The 18,791-nt window shown below is 39.3% G+C and overlaps 1 protein-coding gene and 1 long non-coding RNA gene across 3 annotated transcripts in view; one reads left to right on the forward strand and one right to left on the reverse strand.

Annotated features, from left to right (window-relative positions):
• The window catches only part of LOC142655636 (uncharacterized), a 676,170-nt gene that overhangs the window by 328,649 nt on the left and 328,730 nt on the right, over positions 1-18,791 (forward strand). The gene's annotated exons all lie outside the window — the stretch shown is intronic.
• Positions 1-18,791, reverse strand: part of RHBDF1 (rhomboid 5 homolog 1) — a 575,397-nt gene that overhangs the window by 205,303 nt on the left and 351,303 nt on the right. For both annotated transcript variants that reach the window (XM_075830047.1, XM_075830048.1), the window contains 2 exons: positions 13,075-13,241; positions 7,029-7,280 (listed from right to left, as the gene is read on the reverse strand). In XM_075830047.1, coding sequence (XP_075686162.1) covers positions 7,029-7,280; positions 13,075-13,241 — 419 coding nt within the window. The remainder of the gene's footprint in view (positions 1-7,028; positions 7,281-13,074; positions 13,242-18,791) is intronic.

Genomic DNA, 18,791 nt, shown 5'->3' on the forward strand with positions numbered 1-18,791 from the left:
CCACTGCTTTGCTGTGCCCAAAAAAGTCCTATACGTTTCAGGTGTCAAACTATGGACAAATAATGCTGCCATAGAATTCCAGGTAATACTTGCATATGGCTGAAATAATGCTTGCATACTGTGTTGCACAATATTTAAAATAATGCAGCCGTGAAGTGCCCAATTAGCCTCATGACTAAATAAAATAATCAGTCATATCAGTAACAGAACTGTAGTGCCCAAAAGACATATGTCCATCAAGTTCAACCAGGGGGAGAGGACGTAGATGAATGAAAGGGTTAAAAGGAAAAAAAAACAAAAAAAACACATACTGCATGAGCCAATCTGCTCTAAAAGGGAAAATGACCCTCCTGATTTGAAGCGGCGATCAGAATGGATCAACATACATACAAAAATTTTCTATATAGCATTTATCTAATTGGGAAATCGTGTAAGCCTTTCCCGAAGCCATAAACTGTGTCTGCTAAAACCGGCTTCTGATGTATTCTATTCCATAGTTTAATCCCTTAATGACCAGCCTATTTTAAACCTTAATGACCAATCCATTTTTTAAGTTTTTCCATCGTCGCATTCCAAGAGCTATAACTTTTTTATTTTTGCGTCGACATAGCTGTATAAGGTCGTGTTTTTTGCGGGACAAGTTGTATTTTTTAATAGCACCATTTTGAGGTACATATTATTTATTGGTTAACTCTTATTAACTTTTTTTTGGGGGGGGGGGGAATAGATAAAAACCGGACATTTTGCCACTCTTTTTCGCGTCCTAAATCTATTCTGTTTAACCCCTTCCCGCAAAATCACGTACAGTTACGTCATGGGAGATGGACTGTTCCCGCATCTCGACGTAACTGTACGTCATGGAGATGAAGCTGGCTCAGGAGCTGAGCCAGCGACATCACCGCCGGGTGACAGCTGTATGTTACAGCTGGCACCCTGAGGTATCGGCCAGGACCGGAGCTAGCCTCCGATCCGACCGATTAACCTCTCACATGCTGCGTTGAATAGCGATCGCAGCATGTGAGGAGTTTATAGCCACCGGCGCCCCAGCAACGTGATCGCTGGGTTGCCGATGGCTGCAAAGGCGATCGGAGGGCTAATGCTTACCTCCCGGTCCGCCAGCAACGGAATCCTCCTATGCCCCGTCGTTGGCGGGGCCCAGGAGGCTTCCGGTACCATCGGCAAGATGGCGCCGGCTCAGCTTCCGGCTCAGAAGCTGAGCCGGCGTCATCAGCAGTGGGTGTCCGCTGTATGTTACAGCGGACACCCCGATCTATCGCCAGGAACCGGAGCTAGCTCCGATTCCTGGCATTAACCCCTTCGATGCAGCGATCCATTGTGATCGCTGCATCCTAGAGGTTTGTAGCAAATCGGCAGCCTTGCCACGCGATGGCAAGGCTGGCGACTGCTACCATGGCAACAGGAGCCCTAACAATGGACTCCTGTCTGCCATTACGTAAGCTGATTAGGCCCCGCCCAGAGGCGGAGCCTGATCGGCTTGCTGTCAGTGAACAACTGACAGTTCTAATACATTGCACTACATAGGTAGTGCAATGTATTAGAACATCAAACAAACTGTTGGACCTTCAAGTCCCCTAGTGGGACTAAAAAAAAGTGTCAAAAAAGTAAAAATAAAAGTTGTAAAAAATACAATAAAAGTTTCAAATAATAACACAAAACACAATCGCCCTTTTTCCTTTATCAAGTAATTTATTATTGAAAAAAATAATAAAGCCATACATATTTGGTATCGCTGCGACCGTAACGACCTGAACTATAAAAATATTATGTTATTTATCCAGCGCAGTGAACGCCGTAAAAAAAATAACTAAAAAATACTGAAATAATTGCTATTTTTTGGTCACTTTGTCTTCCAAAAAATGAAATAAAAAGTGATCAAAAAGTCGCATGTACCTAAAAATGGTACCTATAAAAACTATAACTCGTCTCGCTAAAAACAAGCCCTCATCCAGCTCCGTCGACGAAAAATGTAAAACCGTTATGGCTCTCACAACTTGGCGACAGAAAAAATCCATTCTCTTTACAAAAGTTATTTTATTGTGCAAAAAGTTATAAAACATAAAAAAGTGCTATAAATTAGGTATCACCGGAATCGGACTGACCCGCAGAATAAAGGTAACGTGTAATTTATAACACGTGGCGAACGCTGTATAAAAAGAACTAAAAAAATATGCCAGAATTGCTGTTTTTTGGTCACCTTGCCTCCCAAAAAAAAAGGATAACAAGTGATCAAAAAGTTGCGTGTACCCCAAAATGGTACCAATAAAAACTACAGCTCGTCACACAAAAAAAACCAACCCTCATACCGCTACGTCCATGAAAAAATAAAATTAGTCAAGGCACCAATAAGCCAGGAAATAAAAATATGCCGTTGTGCCGGCCCAAGGGGAACATTTCTTCTGTTTCAAGTGGCGAATTATCAAGGCCCCTAAAATTAGGGATCCAGGAAGGGGAGGGCCCAAACATATCTGCTGGAAGTGAGGGTGCCCGTATTATACCAGGACAACACTTTCCCAGCAAAATTCCCCAAACTGCAAAGGTGCGGAGTGTGGACCAAAAGGGGGATAAGTAAAGACCATTTATTAGTGCGACACCGGCCTGTGCAGACAGGATCGATCACAGCGTAACACACATCTATGGATTATTTTATTGTTTTTTTTAACCCCACTATACCACCTGACTATGCCCCTTATATACTCCGCCCGCCTTACATGTACCCGCACATTATAAACGGAAACACCAGTAAGACGCCAAACAAAACTACTACAAGCAAAATACACGCTCCAAAAGCCAAATGGCTCTACCTCCCTTCTGAACCCTACAGTGTGCCCAAACAGCAGTTTACTTCCACATATATGGCATCGCCATACCCGGGAGAACCCTTTTAACAATTTTTGGGGTGTGTGTCTCCAGTGGCACAAGCTGGGCGCCACATATTGGCATATCTTTTGAAAAAACATTTTCACTCTGCAACATCACGTGCACACCAATTTCTGACAATCACCTGTGGGGTTAATATGCTCACTACACCCCTAGGTGAATACCTTGAGGGGTGTAGTTTCCAAAATGGGGTCACTTCTGGGGGGGATCCACTGTTTTGGTCCCACAGGGACTTTGCAAATGCGACATAGCGCCCAGAAACCAATCCAGCAAAATCTGTACTCCAAAAGCCAAATGGCGCTCCTTCCCTTCTGTGCCCTACTCTGTGCCTAAACAGCAGTTTATGACCACATATGTGGTATTGCCGTACACAGGAGAAGTTGCTTTACAAGTGTTGTGGTGCTCTTTTACATTAATTTGTTGAGAATATGAAACATTTTCAGCTAAAACTACGTCTTATTGAAGAAAAAGGATTTTTTTTATTTTCACTGCCCAATTCTAATAAAATCTATGAAACACCTGTGGGGTCAAAATGCTCACTACACCCCTAGATGAATTCCTCAAGGGGTGTAGTTTTGTGAATGGAATCACTTTTGGGGAGTTTCCACTGTACTGACACCTTAGGAGCTTTGCAAAAGTGACATGGTGTCAAGAAACCAATCCAGCAAAATTTGTGCTCCAAAAGCCAAATGGCACTCCTTCTCTTCAGATCCTTGCCGTGTGCCCAAACAGCAGTTTATAACCACAAATGGGGTATTGCCGTACTCCAGAGAAGTTGCTTTACAAATGTTGGGGTTCTTTTATTCCTTTATTTGTTGAGAAAATGAAAAATTTTGAGCTAAAGCTACGTCTTATTGGAAAAAAAGGATTTTTTTTTATCTTCACTGCCCAATTCTAATAAAATCTATGAAACCCCTGTGGGTTCAAAATGCTCACTACACCCCTAGATGGATTCTTCAAGGGGTGTAGTTTCCTAAATGGAGTCACTTTTTTGGTGTTTTCACTGTTTTGGTCCCTTAGGGGCTTTGCAAATGCGACGTGGTCTCCGCAAACCATTCCTGCTAAATTTGAGCTCCAAAAGCCAAATGGCGCTCTTTCCCTTCTAAGCTCCGCCGTGTGTCCAAAAAGCCGTTTATGACCACATGCGGGGTATTGTTTTACTCGGGAGAAATTGCTTTACAAATGTAGTGGTGCATTTTCTCCTTTTAGTCCTTGTGGAAATTAGAAAAAATTAGCTAAACCTACATTTTCTTTGAAAGAATGTAGATTTTCATTTTCACGGCCTAATTCCAATAATTTCTCCAAAAAACCTGCGGCCTCAAAATGCTCACTATACCCCTAGATAATTTCCTCAAGGGGTATAGTTTCCAAAATGGTGTCACTTTTGGGGGATTTCCACTGTTTTGGTGCCGCAAGAGCCTTTCAGACCCGACATGGAGCCTAAAATATTTTCTAATAAAAAGGAGGCCCCAAAATCCTCTAGGTGGTCCTTTGCTTCTGAGGCCGGTGCTGCAGTCAATAAGTGCACTAGGGCCACATGTGGGGTATTTCTAAAAACTGCAGAATCTGGGCAATAGATATTGAGTTGCGTTTCTCTGGTAAAACTTTCTGTGTTACAAAAAAAATAGATGAAAAATGAATTTCTGCAAAAAAAAAAGAAATTTGAACATTTCACATCTACTTTGTTTTAATTCCTGTGAAACATCTAAAGGGTTAAGAAACTTTCTAAATGCTGTTTTGAATACTTTGAGGGGTGAAGTTTTTAAAATGGGGTGACTTATCGAGGGTTTCTCATATATAAGGCCCTAAAATCCACTTCACAACTGAACTGGCCCCTGTAAAAATAGCCTTTTGAAATTTTCTTGAAAATGTGAGAAATTGCTGCTAAAGTTCTAAGCCTTGTGATGTCATAGAAAAATAAAAGGATGTTCAAAAAACGATGCCAATCTAAAGTAGACATATGGGTGATGTTAATTAGCAACAATTTTGTGTGGTATTACCATCAGTCTTACAAGCTGATACATATAAATTTAGAAAAATGCTAATTTTTGCAATTTTTCACTACATTTTGGTGTTTTTCACAATTAAATACTTAATGTATCGAGCAAATTTTGCCAGTAACATAAAGTCCAATGTGTCACGAGAAAACAATCTCAGAATCGCTTGGATAGGTAAAAGCATTCCGGAGTTATTACCACATAAAGTGAAACATGTCAGATTTGAAAAAATTGGCTGTGTCCTGAAGGCCAAAACAGGCTGTGTCCTTAAGGGGTTAAATAACACAATAACTTTATTCAGAGGATTGTTACGATTGCAACGATACCAAATTTGTATAGTTTTTGTATGTTTTACTACTTTTACACAGTAAAAACGCTTTATTTTCAAAATTATTTGTTTTTGTGCCTCCATATTTGAAGAGCCATAACTTTTTTTATTGTTCCGCCGATGCAGTTGTATGAGGGCCTTTTTTGCGGGAAGGACTTGTAGTTTTTATTGGTACTATTTTGGAGTAGATGCGACTTTTGGATCACTTTTTATCAAATTTTTTTAAAGTCAGGATTCACAGAAAACAGCAATTATTCCATTGTTTTTTAATTTCATTTTTTACGGCGTTCATCGTGTGGGTTAAATAATGTAATAGATTTATAGTTGGGGTCATTACGGACGCGGCGATACCAAATATGCGTAACTTTTTTACTTTATTTTGGTTTTTTAAAAGTAAAGCATTTTGTAAGGGGAAAAAGTGGGTTTTTCATTTTTTTTATTAACTTTATTAAACTTTTTTTTTACTTTTTTACTAGTCCCACTAGGGGACTTTAATATGCGATTCTCCGATCGCTATTATAATACACTGCAATACTTTTGTATTGCAGTGTATTACTGACTGTCCATTTAAAACGGACAGGCATCTGCTAGGTCATGCCTTCGGGTTAACAGCTCTTAGGTTAAAGAAGGCTTGAACCTTTTTTCTCCAGATTGAGCGTGTGTTCCCTTGTCTTTTAAGCCAGGTTCCCACATAGCGGAAACGGTGCAGAATTTCCGCAACGGAACTCTGTGCGGAAAGTCCGCAGCATTTACAGTAGCAGCAACGTGGATGAGATTTAGAAAATCCCATGCACACGCTTCGGAAAAAAAACGCTGCAAAATGTTAATATATTGGCCTACGGTGCCGAATTCCGCAGCACGTCATTTTATGCTGCGCTTTCGTTGATTTTCTTTTGCGGGTTTGCCCCATAGAATTCAATGGGGATGCAAAACCCGCAACAGAAAGCCAGTGTTGTAACTTTTGCGGAGGAATCACAAAAATCACAACTCAGGAAAAAAAAAGCAGCATACTTACTCAGAACTTTCTTCCTGCAGTCTGGACTCCTGGGATGACTTTGCATCCCGTGTGACCACTGCACCCAACCACAGGCTGCAGCGTCACTTGGCCTGCAACGCATCCAGGGAGACCGGAATAGGCGCAGAGTAGAGAGAGGGGGTAAGTATGAACAGCTTTTTTTTTCCCCACAGCACTGCACTCCGCAGCGGAAATTCAGTTTGAATAACCGCACCACAATGTGGTGCAGTTTTTAGTACGGAAGGTGCTGTGGGTTCCAGGTCGGATGCACAGTTTTTACGCAGCGTATCCGACTCGTGGGAACCCAGCCTTAAGAGGATTTTACATGGAACAGCTTCAACATACGTTTGGTCTTCTTTGAATCTTTCCCAATTCCAGGACAATCTCTCTAACAACTAGTGCCCAGAACTGAATTGCATATTATTAGTAATATTACATTCCTGTCCCACAAGTTCATGCCTCATTTATTACTCGCTTAAAATTTACTCTTCTGCCAAAGCTCACCTGGAATGACTGACTGCTTCTGACAACAGCTTAGAGCATTCAGGTTTTTATTAGCAGGGCTGCTTGTATGTATGGGCCTCTTGCCTATTAGAAAATCTAGTCCTGATTAATAATATTTAAAATTCACATTCATAATTTTCTTGCAATTTTAAAACAGAAGATATTTTTTCTCAATCCAAAAACCGCACATGCAACACACTCCAAAGGATTTGTTGGGCTTTTACCAGTACTGCATACACCAATTTCTACATAGCAGCTTATTCTGTTACCTTTAAATTGCTCTTACCGGTGATCATCCATATCTTCAATTTGCCTTTTTACATAGCTATCTATTCTTTTTCGATAAGTTCTATTTGTTAATCTTCCCACCATTCCCAACCCATATGGTCTTTTTTCTTTTGCAAAGAGTTTCTTCACTGGGATAGTTATACGTTGTCCTCGAATTTGAGGACCAATACTGACAACTTCTTGGCACAGTCGGATTTTTGGCCGAACGAGATGTCCATCTTTTATCTTTCGCCACCCTCTTTCCAAAGGCCTGAAAACACACAAAATGAAAATTTTTATGCATACTATATGTAAGCTATGACATAATCATACATTCTTTGAAAGGAGAAACCTGTTTTACTTGCATAAATGACTGCAGCACTTTGGATTCTAAGTACAAAACAACTGTTCTAGTGGTAGAATGGAAATACTGGGGCAGATTAAGTAATCTGATTAATAATTGAGCCAAAATTCTATTGCACATGCCGTGCACATTTATCAACTGTTTCAGAAACTTTTTGTGCCTCGCTCGACAAGTTGGCGTGGTTTAGACAAATGGGGGGTCTAGTGGAAGTTGGTGTGGCCTAAGTGGGTTGCCGTCTCGCAAAATTGCACCAAAATTGTGGTGAAAAAACTGACAGAAATAAGTTAAACAAGAGGTGGTTGCCTGCGTAAAATTAGACAAGGCAGTCAGAGGGTGCACCAAATTTATCATAGTGGCACACGTTGTATGATAAATTTGCCACATCTTGCTAGACATACTAGATACTTTTGTCTACCTTATTCCACCTCTTGATTGACTTAGTTTATGCCAGACTTCTGCACCATGGTGATGCATTTTAAGCCATTTCCCTTATCATTTAGGCCACATCCCTTTTTAAACCAAGACGCCAAAAGTGTCTCAAAGAGATAATAAATGTGGTGCACGACATATGCAACAGAATGCTGGCTTAATTTAAATAGTAAGGCTATATCCACACAGGGCGCATATGCTGAGTAAAAGCACGCAGCATATCCACCCTGCGCGCCGCAAGGAATTCTGGGTGAAAAAACACACCTAACTGTGGTGCAGTTTTTCGCATGGAATGTCCGCTCTGGAAAATTGCAGCATTTAGCTTGTCTGCACGCAGGCCATCCCAGGAGACCGCTGCAGCCTGCGATTGCCTGCAACGGCGATCACATGGGATGCAACCTCATCCCAGGAGGCCGGCTCTCTGATTTTTGGATACGTATAAGATTTTTTTTTCTGAGCTGCGGTTTTTGCTGCAGAATCGCTGCTATTCCACCACAAAAAAACGCAACATCTGCTATTTGTTGCGGGTTTTATTTTCCCATTGAATTCAATAGGGAAAACCTGAAACAAATAAGCAGCGTTTGTGCAAATACAACTGATGCTGCAGATTAGAAAACCGGTGCGATTTTTCCAGAGCTAACTCAGTTGTGGAAAATCTGCAGTAATTACACAACGTGTGAACTGACCCTAAATGTGCCCCTGTGTATAGCAAGATGAACAAAATTTATCATACAGCATGCATCACTGTGATAAATTTGGAACATCTTCTGACTGCCTTGTCTAAGTTTACGATGTCCAAAACGTAACCGTTTTAGTAAATCTGCTGCATTATATTCATAGTTACGACAGTGCCTGCACACTGTTAGAAGTTGGTATTTTACTAAATAGCTGATTAGTTCCTGCAGGCTATAGGCTCTCTTGTAATTATAGGTCCCTAGATTGTCCGCTTCGAATCCTATTCAGTAATTTTTTAGTTATATCTGTTTCTGGGACAGTTGGATTACAACCAAAATGGTCACAATTATATCTGCTGCAAGTGTGGTCACTTCCTGAAAAGCACGTTTTCCTAACCTTGGAGTGATAGAGACATAGGAGATATATCAATACATAATTAGGCTTATTTTTTTATTTAGAAATCTAGTAAAATTTGATGATTTTTGATTACCAATACGCTTTCCAATAAAACAGAAAAAAATGAGGAACTGGTTAAATTATTATTTTTCTTTAAATATATTTTTTATTTTTTATTGCAATTTAACAAATTATTCGTAAACATCAAGAAAAAATATTGCATAAATACAACATTTATACCCTCCCATCCAAACCCTAAGACCCAATAAAGGCCCTATTTTCCCTTTCCCCCCTCATCCCTCCCCTCTCCCCTTCCCATCCACCCATTTCTAACAACGGGATCAATTGATTCCTCAGACTCCTATGTCCTTGTAATTTATACCATTCCAAATAGTTTTATGTTGGGGCATCAACAAAACTAAAGTCCTCAGCACAATCTCAATATCTACTTTTTCATCTATTAATTCTATCAAAACAAATGTTTGGTTCCATTTCCACTAACCTATTATAGAGTCACAATAAGGTTTATGCTAATATACATAATTTCAACAACCCCTCTACAGCATATGGTCTGTGGAATACATATCTACTCAACTGATTATCACATTGACTACCTAAACAAACTCCTTCTCCAACAACCACCCAACATCAGGATCGCGATGATCGATGAGAAAAGAAGGAGAGAAAGAACAGAGGAGAAAAAAAGCAAAAACCTCACTCGGTACCCCAGATCTCCTCCCACCTCCAAATATGACAGATTTTACGGTACTTAAGCTTCTCATACTTCTATATTTTTCTCATAAGATTCCTCCACTCCTCGACTATGGGGGGTGAGGCAGCATCCCATTTCATTGCAATAAGTACCCTGCCTAAATGCAACAGTCTGGTAGTAACAGCTGTTTGTCCCTTGTTATATTTACCTTCTTCCATCTCTTTTGTATAGTTAGGAATTGCTAGGAACAGGGATTTAGGAATATCTCTCCCTAGAAAAATGTCAATTTCCTCAAAAATGTTTTCCCAAAAGATTTTAATGTACGTGCATGTCCAAATAACATGGATAAAGTTAGCCATTGGAGTTTGGCATCTAAGACAATTAGAGCAGTTGTTAATGTCAAATTTACATAAAAGAGCAGGGAAATAATACAGCTTATGCAATATATTGATTTGTATGAATTGATGATTTATTAACCGATACATTTTTGACATTTCTATAACAATTCACCCACCAATCATTATCGATCGGCCCTAAATCTCCAACCCATTTTGCTTGGCTTAAGGGCAACATACTTCCAGAAAGTGCACCATTTATAATTTTATATGGTGACGAAAAACACCCCTTTTACCCAAAGTGTTATGCATAAGCCTATCATTCCCACTGTGACTTTGTACAACAAATCTTTCTTTATTACTAGTTTTACTAACTGCGTGCTGTATTTGAATATATCGATAAGTTTCCCTTATTGAATAAATGATTTTAAGTTCCTCAAAAGTAATCAGTGTCCCATTATTAAATAAACCTTTAATATATTTAATACAATATTGTATCCACCCCCTTACATCCTGAATGTCCTCCAATTCTTTCAAATTGTTATTATACCACACTGGTGTACACTGAAGTGCTCCCTTAATCCCTAATATTGTTTTTACTGCTGCCCAGCTCTCCATCAACAGCTTACATATCGGCCTGCCCTTATAGATGCCAGCTCTAAGTTGCCCCGACTCCAATAACGTAAATATATTGCTTATTTGATCTTCTTTCTCTTTCACCAACCTCCTCAAAGCACTTACTTTATGCCATCTAATTAGGGGTATAATCTGAGATGCTATAAGGTATCCAAAAATAAAGGGCAGTGCCATTCCACTCTCACTGGTCTCAATAGAAATTTTTGCTTTATTCTCATCGTCTTCCTACCCCAAATTAAGTAATTTAATATAATTTCTATTAATTTGAATATTTTTTCATTAATCCAGACCGGGTTGGCAGCTAATACATAGAGTATTTGCGGTTGTAAGATCATTTTAACCAATGCCACCCTGTCTCCCCTTGATAATGGCATCTTAACCAATATAGAAATTCTAGACCGTATTTTAGCAAGAAGAGGCATAATATTTAAGGAGATAAAATTCTCCATATCTGATTCAATTTTAATGCCTAAGTATTAAACATTTTGAGTTGGTTGCAGCACTTTGAGTTTACTCAATGGTAATTCAAAATTGTCCAAAGGGAGAAGCATAGATTTGCTCCAATTAATACTTAATCAAGACAATCTTCCGAAGTCCTCTATTGCGTGTTAGCCTTAGGAACAGTTTTTTCTGAATTGTTTAAACATAATAAAATATCATCGGCATATAAAAGGACTTTATCCCCCTTTCCTCCCCAACCGAAGCCCTCTATGTCCTCCTTATTCCTTAGCCGTACTCATAGGGGCTCTATAAAAATAGCAAACAGCAGCGGAGAGAGGGGGCATCCCTGCCGGGTGCCACGAATCAAATAGAGAGGGGCTGTAAATCCACCATTAATTCTCACTCTTGCACTAGGTTTAACATAAATTTTCCTTACCATATCAATGTATTCCTGGCCCAGATCAAACCTCTCCATCACTTTCCATAGATACGCCCACTCCACCCTGTCGAATGCCTTAGTAGCATCCAATGACAGAATGGAGCGGGCCCCACCTCCACCCAGCTGCATATTTCCAAACAACCTGCTAAGATTATCATTTACATTTCTTCCTGGGATAAACCCACTTTGATCAGGGTGTATAATTGATGAGATTACTTTGGCCAACCTTATTGCCAATGCTTTAGCATATATTTTTACAACCGTGTTGAGGAGTGAAATTGGCCTATATGACTCAATTTCTATAGGATCTTTACCTTTCTTTAATATAACAGTGATAATAGCATCAGTCCTTGACAATGGGTGACCCTAATTTCTATTAAATAATATTTTTAACAGCTTAATAGAAGAAAACCCCTCATGAGCTCAAGATACAGCTCTCTCATGGAGAATCCCTTTCTTAAATAAAGCCAGCCAGGGGGCCGCCTTCAGAAACCCAGGGTGATCCTCTGTGCTTGCTGTTTAGCAATATTTACATGGCGACAGTTTAAATAAATGGTCATCCATGTAATACATGGATGGGCAGGGTCTATCAGAGCGTTTGTGTTGACTCTGGACTTGATATAACACAGTAAACCAACACTGTTGCTCAGTGGTCCAAAGTCCTGTTTTCAGATGAAAATAAATTTTGCATTTCATTTTGAAATCAAGGTCCCAGAGTCTGGAGGAAGAGTGGAGAGGCATTCATCCATGTTGCTTGCGGTCCAGTGTGAAGTTTCCACAGTCAGTGGTTTGGGGAGCCATGTCATCTGCTGGTGTTGGTCCACTGTGTTATATCAAGTCCAGAGTCAATGCAGTCGTCTACCAGGAAATTTTAGCGCACTTCATGCTTCCCTCTGCTGATAGGCTTTATGGAGATGCCGATTCATTTTCCAGCAGGACTTGGCACCTTCCCACACTGCCAAAAGTACCAATACCTGGTTTAATAACCACAGTATCGCTGTGCTTGATTGGCCAGCAAACTCGCCTGACCTAAACCCCATAGGGAATCTATAGAGTATTGCCAAGAAGAAGATGAGAGACACCAGACCCAACAATGCAGACAAGCTAAAGGCCGCTATCAAAGCAACCTGGGCTTCCATAACACCTCAGCAGTGTCACAGGCTGATTGTCTCCACGACACGCCACATTGATGCAGTAATTCATGCAAAAGGAGCCCCGACCAAGTATTCAGTGCATATACTGTACATACTTTTCAGTAGGCCAACATTTCAGGAATTAAAATTTATTTTTGAAATTGGGCTTATTTAATATTAAAATTTTCTGAGAGACTAAATTTTGGGTTTTTATTAACTGTTAGCCATAATTATCAACATTAAAAGAATAAAATGCTGGAAATAGACCTCTCTGTGTGTAATGAACTTTTTGATGATATTATAATTCATTGAGAAGGACTTGTATATATATATATATATATATATATATATATATATATATATATATATATATATATATATATGTATATATATATATATATATATATATATATATATATATACATATATATATATATATATATATATATATATATTTGCTTAAATAATTTACACATATTTTTTCCAAATTAAGATCTTCACCTACAGCATCAAATGACTTTTTTCTAGTTCACTCTTGTCTAAAGCACTTCCTGTTCGTTCGACGGTGTCTTCAGAGTTTGCATTTTGCTCAGCCTCTTTTATAGCTGCCTCTGATGGAGATTCAAACACCTCATCAGGATAACTTGACATATCTTCATGAAGAGCTCCTTCCTGATTAAAAAACAAACAAAACAAAAATAACAACAAATAATGATTTATGTTGATACTACTCATTACCTGGGTCCTGGATGAAAATTTTTTTTTAGTTTTGTGTTTACAACATATACGCCTTTCCCGCAAAAAAGACGTGTGTATATATATATATATATATATATATATATATATATATATATATATTAGTCCTTCTCAATTAAATAGAATATCATCAAAAGGTTAATTTATCTCAGTAATTCAATTCAGAAAGTGAAACTTATATATAGATTCGTTACACACACGGAACTATTTCCAGCATTTTTTTTATTTTAATGTTGATGATTATGGCTAACAGTTGATGAAAATGCAAAATTTAGTGTCTCAGAAAATTTGAATATTATATAAGCCCAATGTAAAAAATAATTTTTAATACCGAAATGTTGGCCTACTGAAAAATATGTACAGTATATACACTCAATGCTTGGTCGGGGCTCCTTTTGCATGAATTACTGCATAAATGCGGCGTGGCATGGAGGCGATCAGCCTGTGGCACTGCTGAGGTGTTATGGAAGCCCAGGTTGCTTTGATAGCGGCCTTCAGCTCGTCTGCATTCTTATGTCTAGTGTCTCTCATCTTCCTCTTGACAATACCCCATAGATTCTCTATGGGGTTTAGGTCAGTCAAGTTTGCTGGCCAATCAAGCACAGTGATACTGTGGTTATTAAACCAGGTATTGGTACTTTTGCCAGTGTGGGAAGGTGCCAAGTCCTGCTGGAAAATTAACTCAGCATCTCCATAAAGCTTGTCAGCAGAGGGAAGCATGAAGTGCTCTAAAATTTCCTGGTAGACGGCTGCGTTGACTCTGGACTTGATATAACACAGTGGACCAACACTGTTGCTCAGCGGTCCAATGTCCTGTTTTCAGATGAAAGCAAATTTTGTATTTCATTTGGAAATCAAGGTCCCAGAGTCTGGAGGAAGGGTGGAGATGCACTCAATCCAAGTTGCTTGCGGTCCAGTGTGAAGTTTCCACAGTCAGTGATGGTTTGGTGAGCCATGTCATCTGCTTTGTTGGTCCACTGTGTTATATCAAGTACAGAGGCAACACAGACGTTTACCAGGAAATTTTAGAGCACTTCATGCTTCCCTCTGCTGACAAGCTTTATGGAGATACTTATTTCATTTTCCAGCAGGACTTGGCACCTGCCCACACTGCCAAAAGTACCAATAGCTGGTTTATTAACCACAGTATCACTGTGCTCGATTGGCCAGCACACACTTGCCTGACATAAACTCCATAGAGAATCTATGGGGAATTGTCAAGAGGAAGATGAGAGACACCAGACCAAACAAAAGCAGACGAGATGAAGGCCGATATCAAAGCAACCTGGGCTTCCATAACACCTCAGCAGTGCCACAGGCTGATCCCCTCCATGCCACGTCGCATTGATGCAGTAATTTATGCAAAAGGAGCCCTGACCAAGTATTCAGTGCATATACTGTACATACTATTCAGTAGGCCAACATTTCGGCATTAAAAATCATTTTTGGACATTGGGCTTATTTAATATTCAAATTTTCTGAGATACAAAATTTTGGGATTTCATTAACTGTTAGCCATAATCAACAACATTAAAAGAAAAAAAATGCTGGAAATAGATTACTCTGTGTGTATTGAATCTATATAATATATGAGTTTCACTTTTTGAATTGAATTACTGAAATAAATTGACTTTTTGATGATATTCTAATTCATTGAGAAGGACTAGTGCATATATATATATATATATATATATATATATATATGTGTATATGTATATATATATATATATATATATATATATGTGTATATATATATATATATATATATATATATATATATATATATATATATATATATATATACAGGGTGGGCCATTTAAATGGATACACCTAAATTTAATGGGAATGGATGGTGATATTAACTCCCTGTTTGTGGCACATTAGTATATGGGAGGGGGGAAACTTTTCAAGCTGGGTGTTGACCATGACGGCCATTTTGAAGTCGGCCATTTTGTATCCAACTTTAGTTTTTTCAATGGGAAGAGGGTCATGTGACACATCAAACTTATCGAGAATTTCACAAGAAAAACAATGGTGTGCTTGGTTTTAACGTTACTTTATTCTTTCATGAGTTATTTACAAGTTTCTGACCACTTATAAAATGTGTTCAAAGTGCTGCCCATTGTGTTGGATTGTCAATGCAACCCCCTTCTCCCACTCTTCACACACTGATAGCAACACCGCAGAACAAATGCTAGCACAGGCTTCCAGTATCCGTAGTTTCAGTTGCTGCACATCTCGTAGCTTCACAGCATAGACAATTGCCTTCAGATGACCCCAAAGATAAAAGTCTAAGGGGGTCAGATCGGGAGACCTAGGGGACCATTCAACTGGCCCACGACGACCAATCCACTTTCCAGGAAACTGTTAATCTAGGAATGCTCGGACCTGACAGCCATAATGTGGTGGTGCACCATAAATAACTCATGAAAGAATAAAGTAACATTAAAACCAAGCACACCATTGTTTTTATTGTGAAATTCTCGATAAGTTTGATGTGTCACATGACCCTCTTCCCATTGAAAAAACTAAAGTTAGATACAAAATGGCCGACTTCAAAATGGCCGCCATGGTCAACACCCAGCTTGAAAAGTTTCCCCCCTCCCATATACTAATGTGCCACAAACAGGAAGTTAATATCACCAACCATTCCCATTTTATTTAGGTGTATCCATATAAATGGCCCACCCTGTATATATACATTTATATATATATATATATATATATATATATATATATATACACAGTATATATATGTATATATATATATATATATATATATATAGACACACATTAAAAATTAAAAAAAATAAACTATTTCCCATTTTTAACATAAAATAATGTCAATGTAATAATGTCTATACAGCAACACGTTACGAGATCGGACTGATCTCTTCGACAGGCTTACAAAACACATACCTAAGCCTGACGAAGAGATTGGTCCGATCCTGAAACGCGTTGCTGTATTGACATTGGAATAAATGCATGAATTTTTATTACTTTCCATTTCCACGACTTTCATTTGGATACTCCTTTGGGAAACATCTCAAAAGAGTTTTGCATCACTGCACCAGTGAAGGCAACTACGCTTATTAACGTGGGACAGTGCTGAAAAATAAAAATCTGTTTTTTTTTCTTTCCGCCTATGCTGATGTGTATCCTGGGATCAGTAGTTCCACTGGTTTGTTTGCCTTTCCTATGCGTTTAGTCTGCTGCCAAACACTTGGCTTGCCCTGCTGTGGGATGGTATTCAGATAGGGTCAGTGAAAGCTGTAAACTCTTGTACATTGTCTATTCGTCTGTTATCTGCCTTTGGTGTTCGGTTCCGCTTGTCCACTGGTGAGTTACTTGTGCCTTTAGTTTTCTGTCAGTGTTGACGCGTGCTTCACCCATGTGATAGCACTTTCTGGTATTGCATTCTTGAGCACCACCAGCGACGTAACATTATAACCAGCCTTACCGGAAGCCGTATCATGTCTGATCGTAATCCTATGCATAGTTTGACTGATTAGATTCAGACCTTCGGTTCTGTGATGCAGAATGTTCTAGCTCATTTGGTTTCTCAGAAACAACTTACTCGTAATATGCAGGGGGTGATCTTACTCCTTTGCCTTGTCCTGAACCTCGTATAAATTTACCTAACCATTTTTCTCATGATCATTCACAGTTTAGAAATTTTTATGAGAGTTGTAGATTGTATTTTTCTTTGAGGCCTAGATTTTCGAGGTCAGAAACTCAGGGAGTTGGAATTATTATGACTCTGTTTCAAGGGGATACATAGTCTTGGTCTTTTAGCCGTAGGCCTGGAGATCTTGCATTACTAAGTGTGGAAGAATTCCTGTCAGTTTGGGGGTTCTCTATGATGACCCAGATACAGATAATTCAGAGGCTAATTATCATCGGGCTTTGAAACAGGGAGACAGGACAGTTGAGGTATAGTCAGTAGGATTTAGACAGTGAGTCACTGTTAGTGATTGGAATAATGTCGCACTCCGTAGTCTGTATCGTTTGGGCCCTTCTGACCAGGTAAAGGATGCTATGGTACAATTTTACCTCGTGTGATTCTCTTAATAACATGTCTTTAGCCATCAATATTGACAGGCGTATTAGGGAGAGGTCAGAGAGGGAGACTGCTTTGTGTCATCTTGTTGATGTCTCTTGTCCTAGTACAGCTGAGGAGGAACCAATGCAGCTGGGTCCCTTGAGGTTTTCTAGGGCAGAGAAAGATAGGAGGGGACGCTTAGGTCTTTGTTTGTATTGCGGTAAAGAGGGACATTTTGCCCAATAGTTTCCTCCCAAGTTGGGAAAACGTCAGAGCCTAGAAGTCAATGGTGAGGTTATTCTGGGCATACTTAATTTTTCTCCCAAGAATATTCTGTTGTTGCCCTCTAAGATTGAATGGGAGGGCATATCTTTGCATATGCAGGCCTGGTTGATTCTGGTGCTGCAGAGGATTTTCTAGATTTTGATTTGACCAAAAAGTTGGGTATTGTCCCTGTCCTTCTGGAGGATCGGTAAAATACTGTATCCTGGTCTTAAGTTGTCAGTGGGAGGTATCCACTGTGACACTATTTATTTTCTATTGGTTCGCTCTCATTCCTATCCAATTGATTTGGGGTATACTTGGTTGTCCCTCCATAATCCAGTGTTTGATTGGACTTCAGGAGATGTAATGCAGTGGGGAAAGTTTTGTCCAGGGAGATAATTTAGTTCTCCAAGTTTAATCTCAGTGACCAGTCTCCAGGGTCTGCCTGTTGAGTATCAAGAATTTGTGGAAACCACCGTACCTTCTTTTATTATTCCTCCTGATAAAATTGTGACATGGCTAACATAGGATATTTCAGATTTATTTTTGCAGGCTCAATCTCAGACCCCTCCAGAGAAACCCACCCAGCAGTTGTTTGTTCTTAGTAACCTTAGACCTGCTGTTCTTTTAGAATACCATGGTAGTAAGTTGATGGGTCATCTAGGTATCACTAAGATGTGTAAGACCTTGTCTTGATCTGTTTGGTGGCCAGATATGAGGAGAGATGTGAAAAAGTTTGTTGGGGAACATGAGATCTGTTCTCCCAATAAGACATCTAGAGAATTACTCTTTGGTCAGTTAAATCCTTTGTCCACTCCCAGGAAATCATGGACACACATATGCATGGACTTTATTGTCGAGTTGCCCAGATCCGGGGGGAGAGATACCATTTGGGTTCAGCAAAATGGTCCATTTTATACCCTTGTATAAACAGGTAAATGTTTTTTTTTTTAGCCCTTCTTGAAGGGGGGGGGGGGTATATTACGATTAGCAGAAGGACTGCTGCTAATCAATGACTCTGAAATCTCTGTGTTTGGGCTTTGCTAGGTAATTTCTTGGATCTGAATCTGTTCATCATTTAGCTTTGCCTGGTTGATTAAGGCTGAGTACCTTTCTTTGGATATATATTCTTCAGGCCTGGATTACTCAGGTGCTGGTTA

Source organism: Rhinoderma darwinii, chromosome 6 (genome assembly GCF_050947455.1).
Source record: "Rhinoderma darwinii isolate aRhiDar2 chromosome 6, aRhiDar2.hap1, whole genome shotgun sequence".
In the NCBI taxonomy this organism is placed as follows: domain Eukaryota; kingdom Metazoa; phylum Chordata; class Amphibia; order Anura; family Rhinodermatidae; genus Rhinoderma; species Rhinoderma darwinii.